The sequence below is a fragment of the Schistocerca americana genome, chromosome 8 (assembly GCF_021461395.2).
Source record: "Schistocerca americana isolate TAMUIC-IGC-003095 chromosome 8, iqSchAmer2.1, whole genome shotgun sequence".
Taxonomy (NCBI): Eukaryota; Metazoa; Arthropoda; class Insecta; order Orthoptera; family Acrididae; genus Schistocerca; species Schistocerca americana.
Genome location: NC_060126.1, coordinates 383,339,206 through 383,354,209, shown reverse-complemented (window position 1 = coordinate 383,354,209; position 15,004 = coordinate 383,339,206). Strand labels below are relative to the sequence as shown.

The 15,004-nt window shown below is 43.5% G+C and overlaps 1 protein-coding gene across 1 annotated transcript in view; it reads left to right on the top strand.

Annotated features, from left to right (window-relative positions):
• The window catches only part of LOC124545875 (odorant receptor Or2-like), a 69,650-nt gene that overhangs the window by 36,606 nt on the left and 18,040 nt on the right, over positions 1–15,004 (top strand). The window contains exons 4-5 of the mRNA XM_047124835.1: positions 1,617–1,716; positions 13,034–13,135. Of these exons, the coding sequence (XP_046980791.1) occupies positions 1,617–1,716; positions 13,034–13,135 (202 nt within the window). The remainder of the gene's footprint in view (positions 1–1,616; positions 1,717–13,033; positions 13,136–15,004) is intronic.

Genomic DNA, 15,004 nt, shown 5'->3' with positions numbered 1-15,004 from the left:
CGCGGCTCCCTCCGTCGGACGTCCGAGTCCTCCCTCGGCTATTGGTGTGTGTGTTGTCCTTAGCGTAAGTTAGTTTAAGTTAGATGAAGAAGTGTGTAAGCCTAGGGACCGATAACCTAAGCAGTTGGGTCCAAAACGGACATACACCCTATTCTTTTAGTGTATTGTAATGGAAAACATTTCAGAAACTTAAAGGTATCGCTTTTATTACACTCTTATCATACAGGAGTTTATACACTTTTACATCTTCTGTTGCTAAGCGAGTTTGAATGTTTGTTGGTAAAACATTGTCAGAGGACGTCAAAGACTTAATTAGTTTCATAGTTTTTTCATCTGTCGCAGCTGAAGAAAATGTGGTTAAGATGTTCCTCACTACCGCACTCAAACGAGGAGGATTTGGTCAGGTTAGGCCTTTGGAGATGTTGGCTGAATCGAAGTCATGCCAATATCACTACAAAGATTCCACTGCATCTGTATTTTTGGCACCAAGGGCGAGATGGTGGCTGTACTGCAGTATAATGTCTCCATCGACATTCAGAAGGTCGGTGGGGATTTTCGTTCCATCGGACCTTGACTCCAGATCTTATCGTATGTACGAGGACTACACAGCTGGCACTGAAGCAGTGTACACAGCCTCCTTGACCAGATTATTTCTTTATTTGACTTTACTCCGCTATGCGCCTTCGCCTAAAACATGACGGTAGTATATTTAGGTGGGAAAAACATTGGACCTACTTCATCAATGAGGTGTGCCAAATATCTTCTGGTGCTGAAAGGAACACTTAACAGTTGATTTTGCCAAACAGCTCTTCTATTTTGTGTGCACTCAGAACATTTAAAATCTCTTTTTTTCTTTTGGCCGATTGCAGTTTTATCAGCTGATTATTTGCATTTATATTGCATACTAATTTTTGTACACCGATTGTGCCCTTCTGACTACGTAGTAAAATGCATCACTGCCACTGAGTCGGTAAATTTTGATAAAAATTGTAGCACCAGTAGAGCATAGTTAAAAGTCGGCAAACATTCGCGCTCTAATACACCACGTTAAATAGTTTCTCAGTCTCCATTCTTTTGTATCGCTATAGCTATTTGCACTAAATTTACGACTCGTTAATATGTTATTTATCTGACTTCTAGTAACGATTCATGATAAACTATCTATTTATGTTCTTTTTGGCTACTACAGACGATGACTAAAAGTTCTTCTAACATTTTGACAAAGGATTGATTGGCGTTGTTTAACATTTAATCTCAATTACTGGTAGTGCACTGAAATGATTTCTTGTGTGGATGCACAGTCATGGCAACAGCTCGAAAATTTCGTAGTAACATAAACCATGGATTGCTACCCTTCAGCGAACTTCGTTTTAAATAGCATGCCGTAAATCACAGCAGCAGCAGTCAGAGAAAGGCCTGTGGACAAAGGCACTGTGGGTGCTTTCAGTATAAGAAGTCCAATAGGTATTAGGGAGTTCTAATATTTGCTACGTCGTGCTAGTACAATATCTGGGAAAACATCAACCATAGGCCAAGAAACACTAGGAAATACTTAAATTAATGTAAAAATTTGTCTAGTACTATTTGCTTATTCGCTCGTTTTGCTTTTGTTTTAGGTTTACCAGATACTTGGAAGAAATGATGAGTCCCATTGCAATGACGCAATTCATGTTTAGCGTCTTGTCCGTCTGCCTTCTGCTGTTTCAGGCAACATATGTAAGTCACTTTATAGTACTACCCGAGTTTTCTGTGGTACTGCTGTATTACGCAGTATTACTTTCTGTTCACGGTCCTGTTTTAATATACAGGGAGACAATTATTGAACTACATGAAAAAAATCTTACAAACTACGGCGTGCACACACTTTAATAGACATGTAAACGTCACTACAGATATTCGGATTTAGCTTATGACATGTTCGATATTCTTGCCATCATTGGCGATGGGGTGGCGCAGACGAATAGCGAAATTGTGCATGACCCGCTGAAGCGTTGGAACATTGGTGCTGTCAATGACCTGTTCAATGGTTGTTTTCTGCTCAGTAATCGTTTTGGAGTTATAGCTGTACACCGTGTCATTAATATAGCCCCGTAAAAAGGAGTAACATGTGTTCAGATCCGCAGAATATTACGGACAATCATGGCCCATCCCAGCGGTCTCTGGGTACCCCTGAGCCAGAATGCGGTCCCCAAAGTGCTCCTCCAGGACATCAAACACCCTCCTGCTTCGATGGGGTCGAGTTCCGTCTTACATGAACCACATATTGTCGAAATCAGGGTCAGTTTGGATAAAGGGGGTGAAATAATCTTCCAGAATCTTTACGTACCGTTCACAATCCCCAAATGCGCCAATTTTCCTTATTGACGAACTCATCCAAATGAAAATAGGCTTCAGCGCTAAACCAAACCATACTAATTCCCATAATGTCCAACGGCCAACCAGGCAGTTTGAACATCCTAACGCAAACCGTTCAGAAGTTATGACAATTTTATTTCACATAGTTCAGTAATTGTCAACCTGTACAAGTGACGTATGTTGAGTGTCAGTTGCCGATGTTGTTGTATTAGATGTAAACCATTAACTTAATTACTTCGACATTTAAACCAACTCTCGGTGCTGTCGCTGCAGCTTTATGTTACCAAATGCGATAAGAGTCACGGGTATGGTCCACGATCCTTACATTACTTCACATACAGGGTCTACAGAAAAACACCGACAGCGCTTAGTATGTTTTCCGGAAAAAGACATTGCTAGGTTTCAAGAAGGAATCCATATTCGGAAACTCATAGCTCGGACTTTGGAGAGTGTCGAAGTCTGAGAACGAACGGTTGTGGAGGTTTATTCCGATTTGTCGCGGTTTCTGAATGCGGAAGGTATGCAACCCCTTGGGCATCTGGGTACTACGGATGGACGACCTGAGCCTAATAAGATTCCTGCACATGCGCTACATTCCTACACACAGCCCTTGTGCGCATCCTACTGAGGACCTCGTGTGGTCCCCCAGTACTGTAGCGTTGTCGAAAGCGATGCAACATGTGCCACTTCACAAATGTGGAAATGAGCGAAATGTTGTTTGCATACGACAAAGTGGACTGCAGTTGGTGAGCTGCTGGAACACTTTATGGCGCCATACGTTTTCCAATCAGACGTACCCCACATCATTTCACTTTAGCCGTTATCGATTTACACCTCAGAGAGGCCGGGAAGGTGCATGTCACCATTTTCTGCCTTATATGTGTCCATTGTACAATAAAGTAGTAGCATTCTGTGCTTGGTACTTGCGAATGTTATTCTCTGTCTACTGTTTGTCCTCTGGTATGTGCCGAAACGTGGTGCTGGTTGTCCAGGCTCCGCTCGAACAGTACAGTTGGAAGACGACGTGCTGACAATGTTCGAAAAGGACCAAGCTACCAGCATTCGCTAGGTGGCACAGGCGCCGCACATGGGTGAAGTGCCATGTGGCGTGTTGTCCATGAACATCGGTTCCATCCATACCATCTGGAAAAAGTCTAGGTTTTACGGGAGTAAGACTACCCACAGGAGCCGGCCGAAGTGGCCGTGCGGTTCTGGCGCTGCAGTCTGGAACCGCGAGACCGCTACGGTCGCAGGTTCGAATCCTGCCTCGCGCATGGATGTGTGTGATGTCCTTAGGTTAGTTAGGTTTAACTAATTCTAAGCTCTAGGGGACTAATGACCTCAGAAGTTGAGTCCCATAGTGCTCAGAGCCATTTGAACCATTTGAACTACCCACAGGTTGCGCAATGGTATTTACAACAATACGTACTGCAGCCAGAGATCCAGAGCTTGGTGCTATTCACGGAGGAATACACGTTTACTAGAGACGGCATATTAAACTTGCACAACACGCATTTTTGGGTGGACGAAAATCCACGTGCGCAGATGATTCAAAATCACCAACACGGGGTCGGTATTAACATCTGGACCGGGATAATTGATGACCATATCATTGGGCCATATCTACTTTCAAACAGACTGACAGGACCTATGTACCTCATGCTAATTAGAGATGTTTTGCCGGCCCTATTGGATGTAGTGTCGTTAAATGTTCGTATAGACGTGTCGCTACAACACGACATAGCTTCAGCACAGATTGAGATCGACGTGTGGAATCACCTCAGCGTCGCATATTCCAAACGATGGATTGGTAGGAATGTACCAGTTCCATATCCAACACGGTCCCCAGATCTGACACCTCTTGATTATTTTTTGTGGAGTAATATGAAGAGTCCTGTGCATGGCACACCTGTATTTTCAAATTGCTGGAGTCCGCGGTGCGAATGAAATGCTTCAAAGACAACCGCCTGCATTGGCTCATGTGGGTGAAGCTGAGCACCGCCAGTGTAGGCTCTGTATTGATGTCAGAGGTTCTCAGTTGGAAGCCCGTTTGTAATGTACTCATAGACAACGCGATGTACTGTTTATGTTGGGTGTATATCCGTAGCGCCGGAATTTCGACGCTCTCTAGCACCCAAGCCGTGCTTTTCTGGATATCGGTTCCTTCTTGGAGACCGATTTGTGTCTTTCCGCAGAACGTTCGAAGCATTGGCACTGATTTTTTTTGTTTTGTTTTGTCCTGCTACTACGCAAGATCAATAAACATGATGTGTCACAAAATGCAGCATCCAGTACCTCACCCGCCCGGCTAACCATGCGGTCTAACGCACCGCTTCCCGCGCGGGAACGCGCCGGCACGAATCCGCCCGGCTGATAAGTGTCGAGGTCCGGTGTGCCGGCCAGCCTGTGGATGGTTTTTAAGGCGGTTTTCCATCTGCCTCGGGGAATGCGAGTTGGTTCGCCTTATTCCGCCTCAGTTACATCATGTCGGCGATTGCTGCACAAACACTTTCTGCACGTACGCGGTACGCCATAGCTACTCTACCACGCAGACATTGAGGTTACACTCGTCTGGAACCCGGGGGGGGGGGGGGGGGGGGGTCCACTGGGGGCCGAACCGCACAATAACACTGGGTTCGGTGTGGGGCGGCGGTGGGGTGAGTGGACTGCTGTAGCTTCTTGTGGAGTTGTGTATCTTATATTTGTGCTTAATGGCATTCTACGTCGCGTTTTCAGACAGAATATGTACATTCAGTTTTTATTTCGTTTTTCATTATTATTTTCCTTGAACTTGAGCGAAACAATTAACTTAAAAATTGTGTTCCTTTTTGACAAGTATTATTGATGTGTTAGTGAAGTGTGACAAGCAACACTAGCCGCTAGTATAATGTCAAAGAACGTTGCTATCACATTACTTGCTGATGTTGTCGCAGGTTGCTCATATACGTCTCTTTTTTTGTGTGTCTTTCATTTTGAATTTACGAATATGACATATACGCTTTTCGTAATAGAAATACACTTTTCCAGGATTTTATTTTGCCCAAAAGCGACGGATATTATGTACAAAACTAATTACAACTCAATAAGGATCCTTAGCAACCACAAAGCGTAGCGTAATGCAATAACACGAATGTTTAAGACCAAAGACGGTATTTATTATACTTCTTCTGTTCCCATTAATCCATTATTAGCACCACACGTTTGTGAAACTCATAACTTGTTAGCTATATTTAGGTTTATAGAAGATATATCAGCAATTAGTAACTGCGTTTTTTTATAAACTGAATATTTTATGACGTCATATTTTTAACATCAGTTGTATATCCTACCCCATGAAAAGTAAGTACTGAAGTTAATTCCCCTAAATCATTAATTTCAGTTTTATACTGTTTTTCCTGATTTGGAAAATACTAATTTCATTAAATTAATCGACGACCAACATATCTGCGCATTTTTAAGCCTACCTTCACGTACCAGCACAAGAGTTTATCATCTTGGAGACACAATGCCTGCGAGAAGTCACAGTAGTTGACTACCTAATATTGTTTTACCATTTCTTCAAGCTTGGTAGACTGGGAGCAGTATCTCTATAGGCTATATCTAGCTTTCCATTGACACCGATATTATTTTAGCAAATACGTATAAAAGGCATCTAATGTTACTGAAACACTGAAAACATCTAAATATTGGTGACGTCCGACAGAACAGACACCACACATTCATATAATTGATCCCACCACCTTCAGTGCTGATGCACAATTAAATTGGGCCTCATACGAGAATCTCAAAGTAGCGACCACGGACGGGGACTGTGGATAGGTGCTGCCAGGTTGGAATGGGGGTCGGCAGGAAGGCGTGCCGAGATAGTTCGCGCAGTGGTGATAAAACCTGTGTCTAGATGACGCAGTGGTTAATACGACTGCCTAGTAAGCAGGGGATCTCGGGTTCGAATCCCGCTCTAGCATACATTTCGCTCGTTGCCGGTTGTTCCGCTGACATCAACGGTTCCTTCCCTCCCCTTTCCTTTCTTCCCCCCACTGGACTCGCATTCGGGAGGACGACGGTTCAATCCCGTCTCCAGCCATCCTGATTTAGGATTTCCGTGATTTCCCTAAATCGTTTCAGGCAAATGCCGGGATGGTTCCTTTGAAAGGGCACGGCCGATTTCCTTCCCAATCCTTCCCTAACCCAAGCTTGCACTCCGTCTCTAATGACCTCGTTGTCGACGGGACGTTAAACACTAACCACCACCACCACCTTTCTTCCCCCTGCATCCTCAATTTATGTAAGTTAGTGACTTGCAACAAACGTTATACATAGTATCAAACCTTTAAAAAACATTTTCTCACTGATAACCCCCAAAAATGATGAAAGGTAAAACTCAATCGCATACTACATTTTCCTTGTTCGTCCAGTAAAATTGCAATATGAATCATGACGTTTTAATTTACTACTTCTATACTACTAACTGTATTCGAGACACATTTTGCAGACAGTATTCACACCACTTCTTTGCGCATTGATTCTTCCAGACTAATCTCTCAAACTTCAGCTTACTCTGCATCATTACTAAATTGTGACTAGAGTCTGCATCTGCACCTGGCTACGCTTTACAATTCAGTATCTGATTACGGAATCTCTGTCTGATCATGATGTGATCTAACTGAAATCTTTCCTCATCTCCCAATTTTTCCAAGTATACCACCTCTTCTTCTGATTCTTGAACGGAGTATTAGTTATTACTGGCTGAAATGAATTCAATTCCTCTTTCTCCTCTCTTGTTTCTACTACCACGCTCATATTCTCCCGTAACCCTTTCTTCTACTCTTTCCCCTGCAACCGCATTCCAGTGTCCCTTTACTATTAGATTTTCATCTTCCTTTACGCACCTAATTTCCATTTTAATGTCCTCATATACTTCCTCTGTCTCTTCATCTTCTGCTTGCGAAGTCGTGAGGTGTACTTGAATTATTGTTGTCCGTGTGGGCTGGCTGTCTATTCTGATGAGAATAACCCTGTCACTGAACTGTTCAGTGTAACTCTCTGCTCTACCTCCCTATTCATAATGAATCCTACTCCCCTTATACCACTCCTGCTGTTGATATCACCCTATATTCATATGCCCAGAAATCCTTGTCTTCTTTCCATTTCACTTCAGTGCCCCCCCCCCCCCCCCCCCCCCACTACGTATATCTAGACTGAGCCTTAGCATTTCGCTTTTCAGATTTTCTAGCTTCCCTACGACGTTCAAACATCTGACATTCCACACCCCAACAGGTAGAACGTTAACCTTTCATTGCTTATTTGACCTCTTTCACGTGGTCGCCTCCGATTTGGCAATACCCTCCCGGCGGACTAGCCTGGAATCTTTTGCCAATGGAGATCCACTCAGTCACATCAACAGGAGAGATGAGATCCCTCCGCCCCCTCGTGAGCAGCGTCTGCACCGCTGCGATGGCGGCAGAAAACTGAGGACCGCAATTTGTGACCAACTCGCGCACTTCCCCCTCCACATCGCCAGCGGAGCCTCTCCTGAACACTGGGGGCCTATAACCAACAACGGGATCGAGGAATATAAGGACAACGTCCAGCGGGAGACACGCTGAGGGTGGTGCGAAAACAGATTGTTGAAACAGTGCGCCATGTAACGACGTCGTTTCACTGAACACCCTAGAACGGTTTGGAATCATCGTACATGGGGAACATCTAAAATCACATTGTTTATTGCTATCTTGCATAAGTCCATGGTTGCTAATTCGCACTGTATTCTATAAGTAAAGTTTGGATTTTCTCCAAACGCTCTCCACTGGCAACGTTTTCTTAAAAAATAATAAAAATACATTTAAATAAAAATTTTACAATTTATGTGATGAAACGGCACAACGTGGAGCATTCCGAAGCAGTATGCATAACATTTTATGTTAGAGTTGCCAACATTGAGCTTAACATAATTAATTTTGAAGTGAAACGCGCTCTCTTTGAAGACAGTTGCTGTTAATTTTAGCGTGAGCGTTTCAAATAAACTTGTGACCACGAAGCAACCTGGTTGTGTATACAACTTCTACTGTTTAAATTACAGTGTGCTTCAGAAAGATTCATCCAATTTCTCAGGACTAATAGTCTACATGAATGAACATGGAAAGCTTGTAAACATAACTTATGCGTTCGACTTTAAAACTCTTACTTTCAAAGAACGATCCGAATTTTACGTAAATGGCCATGAAATGTGAGATTCATACGCCCGTTACAGGTGATGCATCCTTGAGGCTGGTGCGAGGTGTTGGTTGCGGTTGGACCATTTACTTATGATGCACAATACAAAACTCTGGTGACAAAAAGAGTGGGGAACAACTCCAAATGATCATGAAAATTAATTTAAAACCCAGATAATGTCACACAAGGGAAAACGTCCCATTTAACTGAATATTACGAGGGATATTCGGAAAGTAAGTTCCGATCGGTCAAGAAATGGAAACCACTGTGTTAATCTAATAAAGCTTTGTACATATGTGTTCGACAGTGTCTCTAGTTTCCCTGTCGGTTGCGTCACTTCGCTCTTTTCAGTTCTGAGCGCATGGTGAGCACATAAAGATGCGTAGAAAATAAGTGTCTCCCGCCAAGTATGAGGTCCTGGTGAGAGATTTCGCTTGATGTTATGCAGCCCACATTACAGAACTGTCATACAGTTCCTACTTCGTGATAATTCTCGGTCGCAATCCGCAGGGGCATCGAGAATGCTCCTGCAGCGATTTCGATGGGAAATGATTGATCACCCGCACTACCGCCTGTAATTGGTTCACTCCTTGTTTCATCTCTGCTCACATTAACCTCTGGCTATGAAGACAACATTTTCACACAGACAACGAACTATAGATGGGCGTAGAGAATTGGCGGGAAGCACAGGCGGCTACCTTCTATGACGAGGGTATTGAATAATTGGTATAACTCTGCAACAGATGTCCTAGCTAGGACGGCGACTATGTAGAGAAGTAGCTGGTAGGTGGCGCCAACCGTCACAAATAAAACATTTCTGATTTTCAATGTAGTTTCCATTTAGCGACTGATCGAAACTTACTTTCTGGACAAGCCTTGTAATAAGAATGGCCCAGTTAAGCACGAAACAGATGGGTACCACACCAACTGTATATATTAATGGGAGAAGGGTTCTCCTAGCTATGAACGAAAATAAATGGCCACTATAATAAATAGATTTATTGTCTTTTAACATGAAAGTTATCACTAATATACGAAAGAAAGCACTGACAGACGGGCAAGGGATTATAGGATGAAACACAGTTACGTCAATAATTCGTGGACGCGGCTAGTGTCTGCCTAAGTTGTTAGTTAAGTGTAGAAAGTACACGGAAAAGTAGGAGCGAATATCATAAGGTTGCCAAAAGGCGTATTGAGAACAACAAACTGTATGCATGACTTCAAAAGTGCATATTCGTCTTCTGAAGGGAGACAGTTAACCCGACGTCTGAACGACATCAGCAGGTGCGAGTATGAATAAGGAAGGCAGCAGCGGTCGCAGCTGGAGCATACGATTTTAGCCCTCTCTTTGTACTAGATGCTCAAATACAGACATGTTTCTCGTGGCAGTAAGGCTCGCCTCGTCACTCATCTCTTAAGAAGTCTCTCTTTCCTCCTAACGTAAATTCATCATTCTACCGAATCTTAATGTGGTTTACCCTCTTCCATATCTTCATCTACATTTACATCTACGTGATTGCTATTCACAATAAAGTGCCTGTCAGAGGGTTCCATGAACCACCTTCAAGCTGTCTCTCTACCGTTCTACTCTCGAACGGCACGCGGGAAAAACGAGCTCTTAAATTTTTCTGTGCGAGCCCTGATTTCTCTTATTTTATCGTGATGAACATTCCTCCCTGTGTAGGTGGGTGCCAACAGAATGTTTCCGCAATCGGAGGAGAAAAATGGTGATTGATATTTCATGAGAAGATCCCGTCGAAACGAAAAACGCCTTTGTTTTAATGATTGCCACTCCAATTCACGTATCATGTCTGTGACACTATCTCCCCTATTTCGTGATGATATAAAACTAGCTGCCCTTCTTTGTACTTTTTCAATGTCATCCGACAGTCCCGCCTGATGCGGATCCCACACCGCACAGCAATACTCCAGAATAGGGCGGACAAGCGTTGTGTAAGCAGTCTCTTTAGTAGACGTGTTGCAGCTTCTAAGTGTTCTGCCAGTGAATCTCAGTCTTTGGTTTGCTCTACCCACAATATCATCTATGTCATAGTTCCAATTTAGGTTATTTGTAATTGTAATCCCTAAGTATTTAGTTGAATTTACAGTCTTCAGATGTGTGTGGCTTATCGCGTAATCGAAATTTAGTTGATTTCTTTTAGTATTCATGTGAATAACTTCACACTTTTCTTTATTCAGGGTCAATTGCCACTTTTCGCACCATAGAGATATCTCACCTAAATCATTTTGCAAGTCGTTTTGATCATCTGATGACTTTACAAGACGGTAAATGACAGCATCATCTGCAAATAATCTAAGACGGCTACTCAGATTATCTCCTATGTCGTTAATATAGATCAGGGACAATAGAGGGCTTATAACACTTACTTGGGGAACGCCGGATATTACTTCTGTTTTACTTAATAAGAAGTGCGCCTTTGTGGATTCAAAATGTGTGTGAATTCCTATGAGACCAAACTGCTGAGATCATCGGTCCCTAGACTTACATACTACTTAAACTAACTTACGCAACAGACAGCACACACACACACACACACACACACAGACACACACATGCCCGAGGGAGGAGTCGAACCCCCGGCGAGAGTGGCCGCCCGATCCGTGACATGGTGCCTCTAACCGCGGGGCCAATCCACGCAGCTCTTTGTGAATTCTCTATAACTTGGCTGTCTTTTCACCAGAGTGGGAACTGGCCGCCTAATGAGCACAGAGATTGCGAACTCTGAAGAGTGAAATTTATATAACCTAGCCCAACCTTCTCCTACTCTTTTCTGTCTCATTACTCCTAATACAATCGTTAAGAACTGGGAAAAACGGAACCAGGAGACTTCTTCTGTCCATGGCATGATTCTAAAACTGATGAATGTCAATCTCAGCATGTAGGCCCCAAGTTAACGCGCACGAAATCTTGAGAAAAAGGCGGTAAGCCACTACAAATTCTGAATCCCAGAAATTTGAACAAGACATTAGCTGTCGTGGCCGGAGACCCAGTGGCGGATCCCACACTATCAAACGAAGGGTCACCTCTGTAGAAGTTCTTTATCTCGCCGTACGGTGCCTCCTTCCAAAATGCTGAGTCGTTTGGAGAAAACGGCTCGGTTACCGCCCGTCGTGCGGGGTTTGGGAGTGCCCGGTGAACACTATTCTGGTCGACTCCTAAAACCCACTCTAGTCAGAATAAATTTACAGCTCTGCCATGTTCTCTTAAGAAAGGCCTTATCTTTCGCTACCCGGCCTCGATTTAAACCCCTAGAACCCTCCGCTGTACCACAGAGATAAGAGAAGAGAAACAGTGAAATGAAAACTGCCACTGATTCAGATCTGCAGTTATCGAGCAGTGTAACTGAACGTCTACTTGTTCAAGGGAATTTGTGTATCCTCCTCTGAAAAGTCAGTGGACAGTTTCAGAGAAAAATGGCCGCGTAGCGGAGCTGATTGTTAAGATATGCTTTTACATGAGGATTCAGTAGTTCTCTATCAAACTGGTAAATTATTTTTTAGCAAATTAATTGTAGGTGTCCTTTAAGTTTCGGAAACAGTTGAAAATCGAACGGGGCCACGTTGGGACTGTATAAAGGATGATCGATGACAGTAAACCCAAGGCACTGGATTGCTGCAGATGTCACAGCTGCTGTGTGTGGTACGTCAATTTCATGCTGAAAGAGAGTGTGCTCCAAGTGTGGACAAACGCTTCGAACTCTCAAGTCGATTACAGCGTACTATTTCTCACGCACCGTCATGTAGAGTATTAATAACCTTTGTTTAATTTGAAAACCTTTAAGAATTTTCACATAAAAATTCGGCGGCATTACTTTGCAGCAGGTCCCTGTACATTAAAAAAGGATAATTCTCGGCTGACCTGACGAGCAGTCTTCTACGATCTATTAGCAAAGGTGTCGTAGGTACCTTACGTCCTCAGCGTGCACACGGGGTGGACTTACAGATTTCCACTTACATTGACAGCAGGTGTCTTGAAAGTGGTCGTGCCACAGTGAAATACTTTGAGCTTTAAAAAGCGAGGAACCATACTCTCGACGAGAATCACGCAGCACAGTTTTAACCAAACTGTGCCTGGTGAATCTGAAAACGCAAAACGTCTTTAATTGCTGTCGTATAGCCACCTTGGCGCACACTGGATAATGAACGAGCGAGGTTGCAAGTAAGCTAGCTTAAACTCCTGAATAATGATTCAGGGCTTTAAGTTAGCTGCGCCACGTAGACTCCTAGTGGCTACCTCAATAACCGGCAACTTACAGCAGATCCTAATTTTTCTTTTTTTAATTTTGATGAGTATGTTAATATCCAAGCCAGGCTTTTGTCATTCATATAGAAGATACAGCTTTGTGAAATGGGAAGAATTCTTTCGAAACCCCCTGTACCACTGATTATGATACTCAGCCACTCTGTTTGTCTTTCTGACGCTCTGCTCTCCTTGCACTTCCAGAGCGACGACTTCAGCGCCGTGTTTCGGTGTGTGGCTTTCCTGCCCCTGCCTGGCGGCCAGATGTACATCTACTGCTGGGCTGCTCACCGCATCACTGAGAAGGTACCCCACCACCGGAGCTGCTCAGTTCAGTTAAATACTCTGCTATGTAGGGAGTTGCATAGGTCACCAAGCAGTGTGCAACTACGAGTAAAAGCTGTCGTATCGGGTGCGTACGTCGCAAGCCTTTCGAAAGCTTTACGTCAATGATCAATGTAGCAAAACCCCATGCAGTGGATTTCTTTGTTAAAAGCTTGTGACGACAAGTGTAATTTCTAGCACATAAATTACAGTGTCTAAAACAAGGAATAATTATTTAAATATCAAACTTCCTAATACAAGTGTTGTCATACCTACTAAAATTTCACAAGCACAAATTTTTAGGATTATCTGTATGGGTTCATGAATCTGCCTGGGGCTAGGAGAAATTTTTTTTTAGGGTTTTAGTCCATTTTAAAGCGTATTATATTTATTTCAATAATTAATTACTGCCTTTTAGTCTTATGTGTGTGTAATTTTTTAATTGATTTCAAAAATTTCGGTGAGTTAACAACAGATACATGGTAAATTTCAGGTTTATTTTAGTTTCTTTCCACCTAACTAATGTATTGCTTCCTCGTAAGGATATCTCGTGAATATCCTGCGACGATAAAAGTTAGAGAGAAAGGAACTCACACAGGGGCATATCAGCAATCGTTCTTATCCAGGCTGAAACAGGAGAAGGGGAAATAATACTGCAATTTCATCCATTCTCAGCTATGTTGAAAGTTTCAAGTCCCTAGCTCATTGCCGGCCTCGGTGGCAGTGCGGTTCTAGGCGCTGCAGTCCGGAACTGCGGGACCGCTACGGTTGCAGCTTCGAATCCTGCCTCGGGCGTGGATGTGTGTGATGTCCTTAGGTTAGTTAGGTGTAAGTAGTTCTAAGTTCTAGGGGACTGATGACCTAAGATGTTAAGTCCCATAGCGCTCAGAGCCATTTTTTTGAACACTAGGTCATTGGAAAATGACAGTGATAAACAAAGTACCCTCCGATACGCACCGGACTAGTAAGATAGTCACCCAGTTCTGATCCATGTCGAAAGTTTCAAATCTTCAATTCATCGGAAAATGACAATGGTAAACAAAGAACGCTCAGCCACACACCAGGCAAGAAAGCGAGTTAGTATTGCACTGTCATCCAGTTCTGAGCCATGGTGAAAGAGTCGAGTCTCCGGCTCGTCAGGGAGTTGGCTGAAAATCAACTGCAAAAATTTATACCGCAAGAATGGACGAGAAATCATCCTAATAAAAACTTGTTAAAAAAGCTGAGATTTTTGACTGTTAAATAGTATCGTAACTATCAGAATAGAACCACAGGGATGTTCATAACTACGTCTATGGTTTCGGAAAAAGGCTGGGCAAAAGCTATAAGAACACAAGAGGTATTGATGGATAGAGTATCTCTGGATTCGTAATAGATGTGGCATAGTTGCGGAGCGTACCATCAGAACATGCAGACAAATGTTCAACTGTGTGTGAATTCCTAAGTGACCAAACTGCTGAGGTCATCGGTCCCTAGACTTACACACTACTTAAACTAACTTATGCTAAGAATAACACACACACCCATGCCCGAGGGAGGATTCGAACCTCCCGCGGGGGGAGCTGCGCAGTCCGTGACTGCAGCGCCTCAAAGGGCGCGGAAACTCGTCGCGGCGCACACAAATCGTTCGCTCCGTATTGTCGCAGCGAATTAGTTCACGGCTCCAGACAGGAAACCCAGTGAACAGATTTACAAAGCGACCTGCTGTCGCGCCTTCGCTGGCGGCAAGCAGCACAGAGTGCAGTTAATGTCAGGTATTAATCTTCGCTGCATCACTAACGGTGGCAATAACAAGCATCTGCTGTGTTAGTTAACTTGGCGGTATACAGGGTGAGTCACCTAACATTACCG